Genomic DNA, 20265 nt, shown 5'->3' on the forward strand with positions numbered 1-20265 from the left:
GTGAGACAAACACGCAAGCAGATACTTGCGATACAACGCATTAAGGTCTCTAGATGGGAATGCGGGCAGGGGTGGGGCAGGACGCAGGACAGCTCACAGCCGCCAGGGCGAACTGCAGGCTGCGCACAGAAGCCCCTCTGCTCTGGGCTCTTCAATCACTCCTCATTCTCTCCCTCCCTAGGTTCTCTCTGCAAACGAGCACATGTCCTCTGGCAAGCTGAGCGAGCAGTTGGCTGCCTCACCAGCCATCTGTTGCTGCCTCTCGTCTGGGGAGGAGCAGGTTAATGCCTTGGCTGGTTCTCAGTCACCTCTTCCACTGTGTGTCTACTCCTACCCAAGCCTCAGCCGCAGCTGTGCATACCCATCTGTGCCTCAGTCTTTCGCTCTGTGGGGCAGAGATAATAGAACTCAACTCCTGGAGCTGTTGGGAGAGAAGCCACTCCTTTAGGAGTCTTTGTGGTCTGCTGGCCACCGAGTGCAAACAGCACCCCTCCCCTTCCTGCGCTCACGGTCCCATTCCCGGGACAGGTCTGGCAGGATTTTCCCCTCTCCTTGGAGGGCGAGGAGGAGCTCAGCAGGCTTCCTCCCTCGCGTGTGGAGGCTGGTTTGTGTTTATTTCCCGGGCTTCTGTGTCCCTTTGTGCAGCCTACCTGATAGCAATCTAAACTAAAATGGAGAGAAGAAACATTTGTTGGGAAGATTTCAGCAATATAAAAGGCAATAGGAGGAACAAAGAACCAAGTCTGGGTGTAGAGATAGGCACATTTTGAATAACAAATAAGAGTGTCATTTAGTTGCCATGGCAATGTGAGAAACACAATGAAAACAGCAGCGCCGAACCACGTTCCCTAATGATGAATGGGCACGGCCCTTTGAAATATTGAAACACGGATCACAAAGATTCCCCTGGATCTCTGCACCCACCTGCTGGCCCCGCCCTACCTGATACTCCATGTCGTAGCTGGGCAAGATGATCCGCCCGTGTTTCCACTCATTGCCCTGGTCCTCGCGGATGACCCAGAGGAGCTTGCTCTCCTGGCTGGCTTCGCGCACCACCTGCAGCGCCAGCCCGCGGCCGCCCGTCGCTTGGTACTGGAATTCCATGCACACGGGGCTTCGTGGCAGGTGCACCGGAGGGCTGATGAGCCGCGCGTACTGGCCCTCCCTCCGGCCATCGCTCTGCAGCCGCAAGAAATTCCTGTCGTCTGTGGGAAAGACACCCAGAGGTTCCTGGTAAACACCTGGGGAAGAGCCACAGTTGGCGGCTGCGGCCCTCCCCTGCACCCCGAGTTTGGGGGTCTTGTTCATTCCTGTCCTTCTCCAGGCCCTGGGTTTCCTTCTCAAGGTTCTTTCAGACCTTGGCTCACGAGCTGCCTTTTCTGGACCTCAGGTGGGTCCTTCCTGCCTACTCCTCCGCATCAGTCTCTCTGTGCCTCTTCTACAGCTGGCACCTGGTGCGGCTGGCCTTGCGCTTGGCTGGCGGTGTCTGCGCTGGCCTTCCCCTCCCTAGATCCCAGGGTGCCAGACCCACGTCTTACTCACCGCTGGCTCACCCAAAGGGCCAGTGCAGCCAAATGAACTAAATAATAAGGGGACGAGGTGCTGCTGGACCGGGAGAGGATTCCAGCCAGGTGGTTTGTGCTTCACGTCTTTGTCATCTTGGCTGGGCACTGTCCAAACGGGAGACCTTTAAAACCGTCCGTCTCCACCAGTGCTAGCTACTAGGTGGGGCCTGGACTCGAGTGACTGTAACCCAGAAGCCAGCGTCAACCGCAAGCGGAAGAAGGGACGGTGGCCGTGTAGGGGTGAGTCAGCGGGCCTGACACCCTACTCTCTTCCCCGTCCGGCCTGCGGAGGCCAGAACTGGCCTTTTCCAGAAAGCCGGGCAAACGTCGCTGAGAACCGTCATCATCAGGAACGAAGGCGACGTGTTTAACAGCAAATATACACATGATGGGAAATTAAGGTCTCACCCACCCAAAGGCTGGGAGAATGGGCCTTCTGGCTGACGAGTTTTCAATTCCATCAGACACTATGCACAAGACTGAGTTCTTGTTGCCATTTGCGGAACTCATGCCCTGCAGACACGGGTATGGGGGCCCGTACCTGCAAACCCAACGTCCGCAGGAGATTCGTGGCTGCTTGTACAGAAAACAGGGTGGCATTTGAGAAGACAATCTCACTGCCTCCTTTTGGCCCTGAAATATCTTATGCTAAGCACTTCTGCAAGATGGCAGGGGCACTTTCACACCACACAGCCAGCACATCAGACACTTCAGGATCATGTTAATCTGAGACATGTGCACCCAGCGTTCTTACTCACCGGGGACTGTGAACATCCCGTGGTTGTCAGGGGAGAACAGGCAAGGAAGGGCTCCAGAGCCCTGAACCGACAGGTTACTCTCTGGACCACTGGTTTGCTGTTGCTACTCCTGCTGATATCATTGCTTTAGCAAGAATGAGCCTGTGATAGTCCTCCCATCACTGGCCCCCAACCAGCTCCTTCCTTCTTCCCCACCACCATTTCTCTCCCTCCTTCCTGGCTCCCGTAAGGCCTCCACTTAGATTCTCTAGGGTTACTGCTCCGGGAGCTACCCTCCCCTGAAGTCAAATGAGACCAGTTTAGGGCGCATGGTTGGGATTCCAGTTTGTCTCCTTAACCATCCAGAGCCAAAGTCTAATTCCCCCCCAACACGAGACCTCTTCAAGGCCAGATAACGAGGCAGCTGTTCACAGCACACTTTAAAGGTGGTGACCTGCCAAGGGAGGAGACCCTGGTGCCGCAGCCAGGCACTCCGAGATCCTCCACACCTACGCTCCTCCTATCAGATCTCATTACTCCCGCTAGTAATGATAATAATTATAAGTCGTGTTTGCAGAATGCTTTGCAGGCTCCAAAGCACGTGCACATACGTTATTTCATCTAATCCTTCCTGAATGCTCGTGAGCTCTAGCTTCTGAATCTTATCTGCACAGGATGAAGAAACTGAGCTCAGAAAGGTTCAAGTGACTTGTCCAAAGCAGAGAGGGTAGCGAGTGGTACAGCTAGACCTGACATTAGGTTTTCCACCTTCCTGCGGTAGGGTCTCCACTTTAGCTGTGCCCCACAGCCGGGCGATCGGTCACACTCCATTCCAGGCAGACTGGGCTCCCCCCACCGCCCCTGCTCCCGCTTCTCCTTCCTGCCGCCCCTTGCTCCCCTCCCACTCCACCTCTCCCAGCGCTCTTGCCAGTTCTTCTCCTACCTACTCTGGCACATTTCTACTAATGCCTCTTTTCTCTCAACAGCTCCGACATTTACCAGCTGTACCACTGGTCCTACCTGGTTTTTAAAAAGACTCAAGGCCATTTCTCATGCATTTCAGCAGGTAACCACCCACTGCCTCGTGCTGTAATTGAACTGTTTTATGTGTGTTTTCCCCATCGCTCCGGTTAGGAGATAAGCGTCCCAGGCTTACACGTGTCAGGGTTACACCGCTTTTTCCCCCTGCCCCTAGACAGTGACATGTATATGCTGCTTCGCGAGAAATTTTTGTTCCCACAAATGAATGAATGACAAACACATGGATAAAGGAAGCATATGAGGCTCTATGCTCACAAGAGAGAAACCAGAACAGAGGGAGAAACAGCCAGTCTTTGGTAATCCCACAGATTCCGATCATCTCTGCACAATTCCCTCCCACTCTCCTGGGCCAACACCCCTTCCAAAGGCGAGGTGAGCTGATAATAACACGGTGGCCTGGGGACGCACCGTGGAGCCACCAGTGAGACCCCCCCGCACCCCAGACGCTCCTGTGCTCCAGTAACTTCCAAGCCCTGACTGCTTCCACCTCAGATATAAAGGAAAGCAGATTTCAGAGACTTATTATTCAGCCTTCTTCCTTCGGTTTCACAAATAAGACCCACTTGCTGCTTGAAAATTGCTTGGCAGAAATACTGTCACTTGTGTGAATTTACATTCTTAAGCGGCAGGGGATTCATAGCATAATGGTTAGAATTTAGTAAGTAAAATGTGTGTGGAGGTGGAAAGAGCCGCGCTGGCTGGGTTTTACCCGGGTCTGTTCTGTTTACCCAGCCTGTTGCTAAAACTTTAGGCATCATCAGGCCAAAGGTCCCCAGGCTGCCACAGGCCCGACCCAGCCGCCCCCCCACCCCCTCGGCTCCCCTCGCCCCCTCCTCTGCGCGCTCGCTCTCTCACAATAAGACGATAATCGCTCCGCATGATGTAAAGGACCATTGGAAGACCGGGGAGTTAATGCTGGTGGCGTGCTAAGCACGAGCAGCTGAAGGATCATAATTCAGTGCTGACATCTAAGCTAATCCACTAGTTTGCAGAATCTCAAGACAAGCAGGCCTCTGAATTTCACTTAGTGAAATCATTTGTGCCCCACTTGTCTGTTAAGTGCTATGAGCTCGAGGGAAGAAAGATGATATGTAAATTTAAGGAATTAGCAGTAGACATCAGTCAGAGGGACGCTGAGCTGCAGAACGTCCCTGCCTGTCACGGAGAGGGGCCTGATTAGAACCAGGACGTCGTGAAGCAATGGCTTGGGCCAGGCAAGGTCCAGGGAGGGGATAGGAAGGGCCGGGGCAAGAGAACCGGTGTTTGCTGAGCACCTACTGTGTGCCAGCTGTCGCGCCAGAAGCCTTTTCTTACGTAACCTTCCCTGCGAGATCTAGGTCCGCAGAACAAGATCCGTTTTCTTCATTTTTACCAGAGAGGAAACGGAGGCTCAGGGAATTGAAGCCACGCGTCCGAGACGGCTGCTGGAATCATTACAGCAGCCCTGACCGGAGTGAGCAGGATTGCTGGGCATGGCCTCTCATCTGGGCTGGAGCCCTCATCTACTGCTCACTAATCACTTAATGCCTCAGTCTCCCCATCTGTAGCATGGATAGAATGAGGACGTTACTGGAGAGGGCTGTGAGAAGGAGCAAGCCATGCGAAATGCTTTGCCCAGTAACAGGGACGCAGTAAGTGCTCAATAAAAGCTATGATCTCGGCTACTACTACTATTGTGATACGCTCTGCTTCCTATGCTTGCCTTTTTTTTTTTTTTTTTTTAAGAAAGAAAAAGGTCAGAAGACCACAATAACCTGGAAGACCAGTCCTAGATTCCCAAAGAAGTATGTTTTGGGCCAAGGGCAGTGAAGACGCTCTGTGGAGTAAGTCGGTTCCCCTATCCGTCCAAGCCCAGCAACCAGACAGCCCCTACTTGTGCATCATGCACTGTGTACCACGTCTTTCCTGTCACTGTACGGTAGATGAAATAAAATACTACACGGCTCTGGAATGAGAGTGGGACCTCAAGAGACAGTTTAGATCAGGTCAGTCCGGCTGCCCAGAGGAACCACACTGAGCACATCCCCAGAACAGCTGTCTCCCCTCTGCTTTAAATTCTCTAGAGAAGGAGCTTCCATAGGCCACATCGGCAATGCGTCTTCTGGGTCACAACCCGAACTGTCAGGAACTTCCTAAATTCAGTTTTAAGTTTTCCTGCTGTCATTTAGACACATGTCCTCCTTCCATCCCTGATGGAGCACAGCCAATTCCTGTCCTCTGACTTGGAAACATTTTCATTCGTGAAGAATTCAGACCCTCAGTCTTCCCTGTCTCAGGAAACCTGACCTTTGTCTCTTTAAATGTCCACTTGTTGGGCCTTTACTTATGGTGGTAGGTCTATACTAGCGCTCCTCTAAGCTAAGTGCTTCAGTTCTTTTAAGTCATGGCACCCGTACATGTGCTGTGAGTGAAGCACATGTGCTGTAAGTGAAGTCTGTTCTCGTAGAATGTTCTAATTTATGGCCTATCACTGCCAAACAGAGAGGAAGTGGTAAGCACACAGTGGCTGTTGATTACTTGATAGAGCAAAGGGCTGGCATGGTGCGGGTGGACCACTTTAGCGATTTACTTTAGGGACTTTAAGGAAAAGCCCTTTGGGTTGTTAAGAGGTCCCCAAACATGACAACCGACCAGCCTAGTACCAGCTCTGCCTGCTGGAGACTGTCTTCTTGTTCTTGTAGCTGATGGCAACGATGCCGGCAATGGATGGCTTCCAACAAAAAGACAATAGAAAGGATATATGTTCAGTTGCTAAGAGAGAATGAAGAAATAATGTCCCAGAGATACAATCCCTCTCCTCCTGGACCTGACATATTTTGGAGGCATTTTGCTAGGTTCTTGACTCAAAACATCTGTTGTTGCCCATGACACGGGGAAAATAATCACATGGGAATCAACAACAAGAGTTCAAAAGGGCAAAGAGGACGTGCACAGGACAGTCGTTCAGGCATTTTAACCTGCTGCTGTCTCTAGAAAGAGTCTCTTGACATTTCACCTGGAGATTTACGGCCGCATCTGGCTTCAGCTGCATGAGTGCTGTGTGGACACATGACTGTGGTTGGGCCCAACAGCAATGGAATCGATTGTGTCCACACCTTACCAAACCCTGAAGTAAATCACCAGTCGGATCTTCCTGGCTATCGCAAAGCCAAACGCACCATCTGTCCAACACACACATCTCCTGGCTAGCATCTTGCCCTCCTACTAGAACAACCATCTGAAAGAATATTTAGTGCTGCAGGAGACGTAATCTCTTTGTATAGGTCATGCTTAAAACATGAGTCAGCCCCTCAGCTGGCCTCCCAAGGTCAGTCGAGCTCTGCTAAGGTCCTCAAATTAACAACCAGTTAAGGGAAACACTGACTTTGGATGAACTCAGCAGGATGTTCTCAAGGTTTACAATTGACCATTTTGTGGACATTTGAGGTTTCAGGTCTGGTCTGTGCAGGAGTCTTCCTAGAGCTGGTGTTGGTTTTTTTTTTTTTTTTTTTTTTGGTATGTCAGCTTTCATGAAGGTTTTGCAGTTGAGGCAGCTTTGCCATTATACTGCCTCTTCATTATCAATTTCCAGTTCCCCAGCCAATCATGACTTTCAGAAAAAAAAAGGAAACAAAGCAGATGAACATAGGGGAAGGGAAGGAAAAACAAAATACGAGGAAAACAGAGAGGGAGACAAACCATAAGAGACTCTTAACCAGAGGAAACGTACTGAGGGTTGCAGGAAGAGATGGGAGGGGACGGGGACGGGGTAACTGGGTGATGGGCATTCAGGAGGGCACAGGATGTAATGAGCACTGGGTGTTGTATGCAACTGATGCATCAATGAATTCTACTTCTGAAACTAATGGTACACTCTATGTTAATTAAATGGAATTTAAATTAAAAATATTTTAAAAAGGAGTAAGAGCTTCTCTTTACTGCTGTCTTTTCTAGAAAGTCAGAGATATTTTCCTTCCTATTTTCTTTAAAGAAGAGTCTCTATGATTTCCTTTTCCAGTTAAAGGTATTCTTTGAATACTGGCTTTCTTTTAGCCAAGTTGCTCCTGGTCTTTAATTATCTACCATAGTCTAAGCCTAAGAAAGTCTCCTCTCTGTCTGTGCAGTGGCTGTGCCCCAGTCACACCACATCATCCTCCTTCCGAGGGCAACTCAAGCTAACGCCAGTAGAGTCTGGATCATTTGCTGCCAGTGGCCCACCTAGGCGGAGGTCTTCTGAGTTCAGAGAGAGTGGCTTTTTAATTCACAGAGTCACTACTCGTTCCCTGTCAAATATCAAGCCCATCACGAGCAAGTTCACTCATCACTTCTCTTCTGTAATTTCTTTGCAACCATCTGCACCCCGCCCCCTCACCACACACACACTTAATCTTCTTGTGTACATGTCCCCCTAGTGAATCATAGTTCTGGTCCTCTACTCTCATGGAGTTTATAAATGGCCCAAGCTGCATCAAAACAGCCCCACAGTACGTTAATAACCCTACCACTGACATTTGATGGAATAGCTACCATTAATAAAATTTAAATATTTCAGAACATTGTATTCTTAGTCTGTCTTGAGCTTGTTTTTGAATCCAGAGTAATAGTTTTGTTTTCTCAATCCCATAAACATATAAGTGCCAAGCAACCAAAGTTCTGTCTTTTCATAATGGTATGACATTACAAAAAGGCATTTCCTGTTTCATTGTTTTCACTTCATTTTTATTTTATTATTATTTATTTATTTAATTTTAAGTAGGTTCCATGCCCAATGCGGGGCCTGAACCCAAGACCCCGAGACCAAGGGTCACATGCTCTAGCAACTGAGCCAGCCAGGTGCCCTACCTGTTTTCTTTGTACCACTTCCATGATTTGGAGTTACTGAAATGAAGTAATATCATAACCATACCTCATGAAGTCAACAAACATATAAAAGAACACCCATTTAGGGAACCCACACCCTTGAGGATTCTGAAGCTGACCCGGAATGGTACGCTCTTTCTCTAGTCTTTTTGTCTCATTCTTGATAATAAGGATAATAATAACTATTGCTATTACTCTTATTGGCATTACTTAGTATTTACCTTTTCTTTTGGTCCAGTGAAATAATTCCTACACTATCTAATGTTCTGCTACTTGCTTACTTTACTATGGTTGCTCACTGGGGTTGAATGATGCACTGACAAAAATAGCTGCCACTGGACACTCCCATCAAGGAACCACAGAGAAGGCACATCCACCTAATTACTTGCTTCTTGGTTTACACTGCCATCCATCCTCTCTGTGGGGAACCAGCATCAGCAAGGACCCCAGAGATCACACACGTATCAATGCCAAAAGATGCCTGAGCAGTCTGGCCAAGACAATTCTGTGACCATGGCCACGTTTTACATCTGTGCTGTCCAAAATATCATGGCCACCAAGCCCTTGAAATGAGGAACTAAAATTATAGCTGTATTTAATTGTAATTAACTAAAATTAAAATAGCTAGTGCCTACCATATTAAACAGTGCAGCGCTAGACACGTGGACTCACCATACCATCTCAGAGTTTTTACCTTGTCCCTTAAGCACATGAATCTGATCATCCTCAAAACTGGGTTTATGATCATCGCACTTGAGAATGTCTGTAAAAAATACCAAGGCTCCCACAAGGGAAGACATCTTCTGTGCCATTGTAGCTCCAGAAAAAAAAAAAGGCAAAGTGGCTTCCCAGAGGACACGAGGCTGGCTCCTCTGCAACCAGCAGGGGTCACTGATTTCGGGACAGGGTCCTCAGGGGCTGTGGCATGAGCACACTCTGGGCTTCTAAGCCACAAGCAGAGAGCTAAAGGAAGGGATTCTGAGTGGCTCGAAAGATTATCTTGAAAAACAAAAACAGTGGCATGAAATCCATGGGTGTCTCATCAGCCTTAAGCAACCGTTACCACTGGCCAAAAGAACAGAACTAATTGCTGACTTAAAAGGAAAAGGAAAAAAAAAAAAAAGACAAAACAAAACATGAGTAAAGAACTAAATCAGAAAATATCTACGGAATGTGAGTTGTTTCCACAGACGCTTCTCAGCAAACAGGCTGTGTATGATATTTCAACATGGCAATTCCGTTCTCCTTTTCCTCCCTGGTCTCTCCCAACGCCCTCCACCCTCAATGGAGACACCCCCTTTCCTACAGGCAATTGCTTTTGCTGAGCTATTCCGTAAGGGGATAAAACATATGGCACACTTCTCTTGAACAACGTCTCCTCTTTGTGGAGTGGTGAAGTGTGGGGGACACAGGGCTTTTGGGTTTGCCTGGGAAGGTCCAGCATCTGCCCTGCCCCTGATCAGGGACAGCTGTTTCCTCTCTTCCGAACGCTCCCCTCGGCCCCCAGCCTTTTTATTTTGAAGAAAGGACCACCCTGAACAGAGAGGGCTTTCTATCCTCCCCTGCTGAAAGCCACATCTCGAGCTTCGTAAGCAGGAGGGTGGCAAATACAGCAAGTGACTTTTAAAATCATCAGAGGATAAAGGAAGGGTTCTGAAAACAATAGTACGATTTTGTTTTCTGGAGACAGGTGACAAGTGCCACTTTTTCGAACTTCGGGGACTCCTCTCGAAGAAGAAAATGATTATTTTCCTTCTCAATATCTTCAGGGAGAAACAACATTAGATCTAGCAGTTCCTTATGGCCCTAATTTTCTTTCTGTCCCCATCCAGCCAGCCAACTGTTGGACTTTTGCCTGCTTCGCGAGCTTGCTCTGAAAAGCCCTCCCAAACCACAGGGTGTAATGAACCAACTGGAATGAGGACAAGAACTCGAATTTCCAACTGGTAGCCAGGGTGGCGGAAGGGGCACTCAGGTGAGGGCGAGGTCTGCGCCAGGAGGGGGCGGAGGTCAATGGGCAGAGGGACAGAGGTAGAGGCCAGGCTCAAATGCAGAGTAACAGAAGCTCTCGCCAAAGTGTCACTTGCTAATTGGTGGCCTTGTAGCCTGGACAGGGCTGGCCTCGGACATTCTTAGAGAAAATCTGCTCAGAGGAGCACAAGGGAGAAGGCTGCATTTTTAGGGCCAACCTGAAGACAGTCTCTGAATAAGAGCCAGTAGACCTCCCGGCGCTGGGTCATCTGTATCCCTTCATTTAAAGTGTCTCTGCCAAGCTATCCCCTCGTCCCCACCCTCATGCAATGCTCACGCCCACGCCTGCGCGCAACTCATGCATACAAACCACAAACACACTCCTCACATACACACACAAACATGCACAGAGGGTTCACATGTAAAACATGCATAAACACACACACATATTCACAGACACATCAACATCTATACGTGAAACGCAGGACATGTGCACGTACACACAAAACCCACAAACACTTTGAGAAAGAAACAGATGTGCTGACACACACATACACACATAACCCACAAGTACACATATGCACACACACACTTACGCATACCCCACAAACCCTCTTTATGTTCGGGTAAAGAGTGGAGGTTGGGAAAAACAACCAATTAATTGGGCCAAGTCTCAAAGGAGAGGAAATGAAATGAAAAATCCAAGCTGGGTTATAAAAATAAGTATTTTTTTTTTTTTGCAACGTGCAGGAGGCTCATTATATTAATTAAACATTATTGCAGTGAATGAGAGGGGGGAGGGTGATTAAGGCTGGGACGAGGGTAAGTGTTCTCTCCTGTTGCCCGAGGCCGTGGTGATCTTCAGATATTAATCTCTCTGAGCACTCAAATGCTGAAGAGATAAACACTTGAAATATGAAAATGTTTTTCTCCAGAGCAGACGCTGTGACCCTCCAGGAAAGCAAGTGCAGGCTGTGTCAGGAGGCCAGCCCGTAAAGCTCTCCTGGCATCTGTCCCACTGCTGTCCCCTGGGGACAGAGGACACCTCCAGTCCTTGGGGTTGAGGGCAGCAGAGCAGCTCAGGGGCACCCGGAGGGGAGAAGGGGAGGCCCCGTCTCCCTTTTGTTCTCTAGTCAGGCAACATTTGATCTACTAATTTCCAGAACTGACCCCTTTCCTCTCAAATGCTTATGGGGCACCAAGGTCCAGGCCGGCGGTACAGAAAAATGAAAACCTAATGCGTGGCGTGCTACAGTCAACGTGTACTGGCTTGTGAGAGCCAGTTGTTAAATTTTCTGGAATTTTATAAGGCAGTAGTTAAGTGCAGTCATTATTAAAAATTAAATTACATAAAGTTACCATTAAACAGGTTACATTAAAAACAAAAGGTCATAAATTCTCAAAACTCAACACTTCCTAATTATTTGAATACATTTTGCCAGTATCTACGCTCCTGAAGTCATTCATACCTGTCCTGACTGTCTGACGGCAGAAAACTATGCGATGCTGTTACTGTACCTCCCAACTCCGCCTCTGGTCATGTCGGTAGCTTAACCACAGGGGGATTATTTACACCACCGACAGTGGCAACATTACAAGGCAGGGTTTCTCTCTTTTTCCTGGAGGTAAATCTTGGACCAGAACACCACGGGACACACGCACTGCCGTGGAGAGAGGAGACGCCTCTTGCTTCTACAGGTTTAGGAGGGCCCAGGGCCGCCCCTCTCCGCCAACAGTGCCGGGAGAGCCTGCCCTCGGAAGGGGGAGCTGAGCAAGATGTCAAGGACCATCTTCCAGCAACACTCTTCCAGAAGCCGAGGGCCAGGAGGCTCTACTCGACCCCTGGTCACGGCAGCATTCTGGACTCTCAGCTTGGTTCGCTACCGACGTGATGATACTCTCCGAGAAGTATCAGTCAGGCTGGAGGCCGGTGGTCTCCCAAGGAGGCATTTCAGGAACAACAGCCAGCTCGGAGTTGACAAGAGGCTCTGTGATGTCGGCTGTGAGCGCTAGTTATGGTGACAAGGGGGCACTGACTCAACCCACCTCCTGAAACCTCCCAACTGCTCTTCCTTTCTTCCTTTTCTTTCTTTTCTCTTGGCCTGTCTTGCTCCCTCCCGGCTTCTGAGCTCTACTGTAATCACAAGACAGGGAGAGGAACCACCGGCCAGCTCTTCTGTAGGGTGACGTTGTGAGCAAAGACTGCAGTGGTTTGTGGGCGCAGAGCAGAGGATTGCTCTGTGGTGGGAAGTTATGACGCTTGTCAGGGAATCTGGGGCTGCAAGACGTGCGGCAGGCTAGCCTTAACTCTTTCCTCTCCGAATCTGCAGCTGGCTTACCTGGAAACGTCCGGTCGTTGGGGCTGGAGCTGCTGGTCCAGGTGCTTCTGAGCCACTTGGCATGGTCATACATCCAACCACAGGGCTCCTCGGGCAAATCAAAGTTGCAATTGAATCCTGAAGGGAGCTGCAAATCTTTGTCTGAAAGGGGGGAAAAATAACCCAAAGAAGGCAAATGAAATGGGTTCGGACAACAGCCACAGTGGTGCTATTGAAAGCGCTGGCAAGGCCTAAGTGGAGGGCAGAGAAAGAAGTGGCTCCCTGTGCTTATTCATTTAACTCATCTTGGCGATCGTTGGCTTTCGGGTCAGCCTTTGGTCTCATCCTTCCCAGGCATGAAAGCCAAGTCTGCCAGTGGTTCCCATAGTAAGCAATTATAAATGAGGCCACCAAATGGCTTCAGGCTCTAATCAGGCTCTTCTGTCCACCTCGGAGAGCAGACAAATGTGAAAATTGCTGTTCCCTAAGTGCCAGAGAAGAATGTCTCCCCAGTGCCTCAGTGGAAGGCTGGCTCCTGCCAACCTGGCTCTCACAAGTGATGGGGCACAGCCCATTAGCATCCAGAGAGGCTGACATGGTGGGGAGGTGCTGGCCAGGGAGGAGAGAGTGAGCTCCGAAACAAGGAAGGGCTTGTGTGTTCCCCTTCACCTCCTGTGACAGGTCTTTTGTTCGAGGACAGAGGGTCAGCTCGGCATCCCCACAGGGTGGCACTGACAGGTGGGCAGATTTGGCCTGGTAGGGCAAAACGAGGGGGCCAGGCCAGCCGGCCGCCTCACTCAGCGCTGACCAGGAGGAAAAGAAAATAATTTTGCATGGCCCTGAGTGGCTGCAGGCCACGATCCCAGGGGCAGCAGAGGATGCCTTCCTCCGGGCAACGTCAGAAGCCACCGCACAATGGCTTGTCCCGTCTGCTTGGTTGCTCACCTGTCCAAGCTAGAAGACTGAACCCAAAGAGTTTCTTTGGAGGCTCCACTCAGCTCTAAAAATCTAATGTGAGCTGGTGCCAAATATGTGATTAAGTGGGGGCGGGTGTGGAGGTGGGGGAAAGAGGAAATGGGAATCCAAATTTGGATGCTTGCCGGCAGTGGCTGCAGAGACAGCGGAAAAGTGCTGGCTAATGCTAGTAGCAGGGAGGAAGTGGGGTCTTTGGCCTCCTCACTTCCCTTCTCAGGGTTCCCAGAGAGGAATTTCCGTGGGGAAGGCCTAGAATGCAGGTTAGGAAGTCTAAAGGGAACAACAGACTGGTGGAAACAAATTGCTCACACCATGGGGGCGAGGGGAAGGGCACTGCCGGCCACGGAGGCAGACTGCCACCAGGCCCTCCCTGGTTTGTCCCCGCTTCCCCAGGGAGGGCATTTCATGTTGCCCGCCCTTGGCCAAAGGCAGCTTGAATCAAAAAAACACATGGAATCTATTACAGAAGCATCAACCTGTGGCTTGGAAAAGTCAGCCCTTAGCCCTCACCCCCCTTCTCCCGACAATTTCTGAATTTCTATTTTTCCGTTAAAAAATACGGAGTAATTCAATATACCATAATTCCTCTCTAATGTTTATGCGCATACTCTATCTCAGGAACCAAATTCCACAAAGAAACCTTTTGCAGGAAAAAAAAAATAGGGAGGAACCACCAAAGAAACCTTAAATGAAACACGCCACTATAAATGGGCAAATTACATTAAACTTCTGAAAATTTACAGCAGAACTCTTAAATTTTCCTCTGGATTGCCATTTAGATAGAACCCCCTCCCTCCGGGCCTCCCCCAAGCTAACTCCACTAATCCGATACCATATATTAACTCCCTATGCATTCCACCCTGAGCTCACAAACTATCTTAAACATGTCTTGGAAGATCCTCCAAGTCTCTTTCTCCTCTTCATAAAACAAAAACAAGTTCATTAAAATGTCAGAATCCTGTATTCAACTAACCCTGACCAATAGTGTCCCCCTCGCCCACACAATACACAAAAGCACATTCCTAAAAGCATATGCATTAAATTATCATTTTTCAGGCACACAACTTCAGCATTTATTTTTGGCTTCCCTCCCATTCCCCTCTGTAGCCCTGCTCCGAAGCCGGCCACTCCATAGGTGCCGCATGGCCAAAGCTGATTGCGCCACCTACCTACCGAGTCAGCGCTACACCGGGTCTCCCCCACTCCCCAAGTCTCTCCACCAATCTTCCCTCATTTCGTTTAATGAACGTTTAATAAGGATCAGTAATTTACTGTAAGTGGAGGCTGTCAAGCCTGAAATTCTAGCCAAAAATGCCAGGTGCTCCAAAATTTGTGGTTTGTTAGGAATGTCCTCATACTTGGTAAGGTGACGTACTTTTGGGCTCTGCCAATTATTGTTTTTATCTCACTTGGATGCGTTTAGATGAGGAAAGGAAGGTGATACAGAGCTCCCATGTGAAGAGGCTGATCCCGAACCAGGAGGCCCTGGGATCTGAAGGTAGTGTTGAGGTGCCTTTGCACATCCCTGCCTTTGTCACTGACCTCTGCTCACCCCCCGCGCCCCCATGGAGGATGGGATGCACCATTTTATGCAGCCAAGATTATCACACTTTCTCAAGTAGCAGTGGGCAGAGACACAGGGAAATGCAATCACGGAATGGTAACTGCTGAGTTCACCTGACGGCCACGCTCCATGGGCCAAGTCACCCTCATGACCACCACATCTTCACCTGACTGGACAGTGGAGACACAGCCCAGTACAAAAAGGCTGAGGATTCTAATGATTCAAAGTGAGGGCTAGAAAGGGAGACTTCTCAAACGAGGGGTCCTCTCTGGACGGACCCTTATGTCAGCTGATGACCAGTAGGTTCACGCCTGTAGGCTGCACTGGTTGGTTTTGCTCCAATATCTGAATGTTTCTAAGATTGCCTGTAAATGGCCAGTGCCCCAAGCCTTGACTACTCGCACCTCCCTGGCCTCTGACTGGGGGACGTCCAGGTCCCTGCCCCAGCCACAGGCCAGCTGCCTCTCATTGTCGGCACCGTGCCATCCGGGATGAACTCTGACCCCCTCTCACCATCTTCAAAGCTGCAGTTCTCCCCACACTCCGTGGCCTCCTCATCGATGGGATACGGGGTGGTGGTCTCTTCGCTCTTCACAGTGGGTCCCAGTGTCTCTACGGTGGGCTTCGAGTCTGCATAAAGGCAAAGGGTCGGGGGAAGTGAATGCTGCATGCAGCAGCCCGCATTGAAACCCAGTAGAAGATGCCCCAAATTCTCAAACTGTTTCCTTTCTAAGTGTGGGCTTTTAAAGGAGGAAGAAAAGACAATGAAAGAAGATAACACACACACACACACACACACACACACACACACACCCCTGGAGTCACCTCTGTGTGCTGTCAATGAAGTCAGGAGCATTGCCTGAGCTGAATGAGAAGAGTCCCAAGCTGCGGGAACAGCCAGGACAGAAGCAGGGACACAAACCCAGGCCCTGTACTCCGCAGCAGAGGCCCTGGTGCCAGCCCAGAAGGCCACGTGGGGCCATAATGCATGTGGGCAAAGCTGACCCCAAGGCAGGCTAACCTTGGGTGTCCTGTTTGAGACAGAAGCGTGGGTGCTGCACACACACACACACACACACACACAATGCCTGGTGTCCATCCAGAACGGTTTGAAAAAGTCTCAGTGCCTAATGAAGTGAGCTTCCTGTGCCCTGCCCCTGGGGTGGCTGCTGACGTGCCTTCCTGGCCGGCTCACCCCTGCTCTTACGTGGAAGAGACATTCTCTTTTCAGCCTTTTCTGACTCAGACAGAACTTTTTTGAACCAAAGCTAACTGACCTAGGGGGCCCACCTATCACAAGATAATCAGAAGCACAATAGCTGAAGCCAAGAGTGAAGCCAGACAGCTGCGGAGGTGTGACCCCAGACGTTGTTGTTCGTGTTTGCACAAAACTGGACAGAAAGGAATACGGGCTCAAAGGCACTCAGACTCCACTTGGCGGAAGTAACTGCAGCTGTGCCTCTAGGTCAGGGAGTGGCAAACTCAAATACTTCCTGGATGCAAGCAGCTAGTGCAAGCCAGGCGGCTGACGGGGGCTGGGGAGAGTGAAGTGTGGGATAGAGGGTGGCAGAGGGCACCTTGCGAGCCTGATTCCAGGGAGGCCACCAAGCCCGGCTCCAGCACACTGAAGGCCTGAGGAGAGGTGGCCCAGTGTGGCCAGATCTTGCAAAAAAAAAAAAGATGTTTTTCCAACACGAGGCCAATTCCATTCCCATGGAAGATCTCTAGACTTGTCAATGTTGGCAACTTAGTCGAAGTATTACAACAAGTAAAACTTGGCCGGGCCGGACCTGGCTGCAGGCAGTCACTTCTGCCCTGGGCTCCAGGTGATTCGTTCACTCATCCATTCACTCGTCTATTTGCTCACGCCACTCATTCATTCAGCAGCTACTTATGAAATGAATGAAACAATGAGTCAGGCCCTGGGTGGGGCGAGGAGGGGTTCTGGTAACTGGCGTTCAAGTCCGTGCCTCGTGGGGTGGGGTCTTCATCCCAGGGCTGCCCTCCAACCAGAGACTCCCCGAATGAGCTGGTGCATTGTTCCTCCCGTTTCTATACGTGTTCCTTTGCGCTATTGTACGTGATTAGGCGCCTTTGTCAGGCACACTTCGGGAGACCATTTAATAAAGCCAGGAGCTGAAGGAAATTGCTAAATACGCTGAATAGCTTTTTCACGGTCGACTTCCCATCTTTCTGCTATTAAATACGACGCACATAACCTTTCATACTTCCCTTTGCCGTGTCTGCCTCTTGCTCACGGTAAATAGCAAATAACCTCGAAGCGTCCTAATTTGTAAGTTCAAATTTGTCACTGTGTCATAGGATCTCAAACTCAATTGTAAAGCAAACTATGGGCAGCAAAGCAAGAAGTAATCATTTGGAACACAAACAAACTAACAGGTGAAGCCGCCCTGTCGAATCAGGTGGCTGCAGTGACTCAGGCCAGCCCTATTAGTTTTCCGGCTCTCCTTTTGGGGTAGGGGCAGAGAGGAATTGGGAATCTGAAAAGCCAAAAAAAGCCACGTGGCCCACGAGAGCAGCTGCTGGGGCGGTTAGGTAGCGGGTTGGTAAAGATCACGTTAAATCCAGGGGCTCGGGGGGCTGACGAGGCAAGGAGAGGATGGGGCGCGAGAAGGACAGTGGGAAGGCAGGCCGGGCCGCTGCACCTTACTGGGAGCTCAGGGCTAACTGCCCATCAAACTGCAGCGCGCCCCTGCAATTAAAACCAGATGTCAGCCACTTCAAAGGGAAGGAGGCTGGGCGGAGGGTAAGAAGCCCCAACTCTGATCTTCCAAGGAATGGCCAGGCAGGACTTTGTTTTTTTTTTTTTTTTTTTTTCCAGGCAGGACTTTGAAATGAGAAACCTGTTGCTGACCATCGCCAGGGTAATTTGGGCCAGGTTAGGGTCGGGGAGCAATAAGTGGAGAAGGACATTAGCAACTGTCCAGCCAGTCGTAAAGCGGGGCCGGCCCGGGAGAGGCAGGGCAGGGAGGGGGCCGAGCCCAGGAGAGAGGAGGTGGGAGTCGGCCCCCAGCGCGCTAAGCCACCCTAAGCCACCTCTGGCAAGTGGCTTCCTCTCTCTCTCTGGGACTCCGTTTCCCCATCTGTGATGGAGACTTGCACCTAGATCTGTGATTTTTTTTTTTTTTCAAAGTGTGTGCCACACTCGTTAGTAGGTTGTGAATCGACGGGATGGGTCACGACCAGCAGTTTTGAATATGGACTGTAACCTGCCCGAGTGCGCTCCCAGGGGGAAAGTGAGCGCTGATCTGGGCACCTTTTGTTCCCGTTGCGTTTACTTATTATTACAGGTTTATTAGGTGCCAGGCAGCAGTCTAAGTACTTTATATCCATTATTACACTGAATCCTCCTAACAACCCTAGGGGAGTGAAGATATGTTATTATCATCCCCATTTTTCAGCTGAGATAACCGAGATGCTGAGAGGCTAAGTAACTTGCCTGAGGTCATGCAGCCAGCGATCGGCAGAGGCAGAGCTCATAGCTGGCAAGCTGTCTCCAGGGTCCAGCACTTAACAATATGCTATAACCTGGACACACGCACCATTGGGCTGTGCACTTGCAAGTCAAGTGGATTGTGATATAAATTTATTTTAAGTTGTGGATTATGGTCAAAAATGTTTGAAAGCCACTGGCCTAGAAGCTCCTGGGTCCCCTGCAGCTCTAACTCTTTGATTTCGAAGAGGCCGTAAACGAAGCCAGCTTGTATCACGGCTGGAGGGGCCGTTTTCTGCACCTGCAAGCAGGCAGGTGACTTCCATTCAGCAGGCTGCAGGGAAACTTGGCCTTTCCCCTACATGATGGGGAGTTAAGTATCTTCCCACTAAAACGTGTTCGCTGGGGCTGCCTTCAATCCAAACGTGAGCAAGGCTCATTTGGGTCCGATTTCCAGCCTGCATTCCTCCACGGGGCTCCTCCTCTGAGCCATCAGAGTCAGCACACAGGCAGCACTTTCCAGAAGCACTTCTCTGACATGCCCTTATTAATCCTTCTGGCTACCCTGCTGGGTGAGCTGGTGTCGATGGGGCACAGACAGGAAAATGAAGATAACCTGGGGGCCTGGTGGGAAGAGGCAGGGCAGCTCTGTCTGTCTGCTGCTCCTGCTGACGCTGGCTTCAGGTGGTTCCCCTGAGCTCCTTCTGGAGGGCTGTGAGCCAGCTCCAGGTGAGATCTCGTGCCAGCTCTGCTGAAGGAGGTGCCCAGAGGGAGGGTGAGGCCTGACTCAGAAGGGTGCTTCCCAGAAACAGGGAGGGTGGGCATGAGCAGTGGGCCTTATCTGCATTCAGGGCAGTTAGAGGTTTTCCCTGGGCTGCCACGCCGAGGGGCAGTGGGGCCAAGGAATGAGCAAGACTCCTGCTGCGCCGGGGGAAGAAGTCCTATTCCCATCAGCTTCCCTACAACAGGGTCCCTCCTGAGCAAATAAATGCCTTTTACAGATGTGGCTTCGAAATGAAAATGAAGTCTCTTAGCCACTGACATCTGGAGGCCAGATTCAGACATAAACCGATTACTTTATTATCATGAGGGTTTTTTTTTCTTCCCTAAATCAACAGCCACAGCCTTCTGGCCCGAAAAGTCAGGGTCTAATTGAATTTGGGTGGGTGGTGTGTGGTTATGATTTGTTTTTGAGAGACCTGGGTTGGAGAACTGAAACGATCCTTTAAAAAAGACAAAGCACATCCCTTGAGAAACTGTCCCCTGTCCAGAGGCTGCAGGGCCTGTGGTCTGAGGCAAGAGAACATGGTGGGGCTTGGGGTGGGGAGGATTTCCAGCTCACAGAGCCTCCCCGGGGGAGGTTGCCGTCCACATCATGGTCTGACCACCTCCCGGGGTGTCCCAGGATGCCAGGGTCACACGACCACGTGAGTGAGATGTGGGGTGGGAGGGCAGGCCTTACCTGTCCAGTCACAGCCCAGCACCTCCAGCCGCATCCCAATCCCTGCTGGAGACCACCTCTCGGGGTACACCCGCACGTACTGCGCCGGAACAGGGTCGAATCTTCGGATGTCAGGGGTGTCATAGTGCATGTTCCCTTCAAACAGCTGCAGGGGAGACAGGCCACTCAGCTCTTCTTCTGTGGCCCCCCCTCCCTGCGCCTCCCCTTCCTTCCCCTTCCTTCCCCCTTCTTCCCCTTCCTTCCTCCTTCTTCCCCCTCCTTCTCCTTCCTTCCCCCTTCTTCCCCTTCCTTCCTTCTTCCCCCTCCTTCCCCTTCCTTCCCCCTCCTTCCCCTTCTCCT

At 50.4% G+C, this 20265-nt stretch overlaps 1 protein-coding gene across 6 annotated transcripts in view; it reads right to left on the reverse strand.

The window, feature by feature from the left end:
* Positions 1–20265, reverse strand: part of NRP2 (neuropilin 2) — a 115264-nt gene that overhangs the window by 32278 nt on the left and 62721 nt on the right. For all 6 annotated transcript variants that reach the window (XM_072812923.1, XM_072812924.1, XM_072812926.1 and 3 more), the window contains exons 10-13: positions 19927–20071; positions 15524–15640; positions 12493–12633; positions 943–1205 (exon numbers count right to left, since the gene is read on the reverse strand). In XM_072812923.1, coding sequence (XP_072669024.1) covers positions 943–1205; positions 12493–12633; positions 15524–15640; positions 19927–20071 — 666 coding nt within the window. The remainder of the gene's footprint in view (positions 1–942; positions 1206–12492; positions 12634–15523; positions 15641–19926; positions 20072–20265) is intronic.

The sequence above is a fragment of the Canis lupus genome, chromosome 36 (genome assembly GCF_048164855.1).
Source record: "Canis lupus baileyi chromosome 36, mCanLup2.hap1, whole genome shotgun sequence".
NCBI classification, from domain to species: domain Eukaryota; kingdom Metazoa; phylum Chordata; class Mammalia; order Carnivora; family Canidae; genus Canis; species Canis lupus.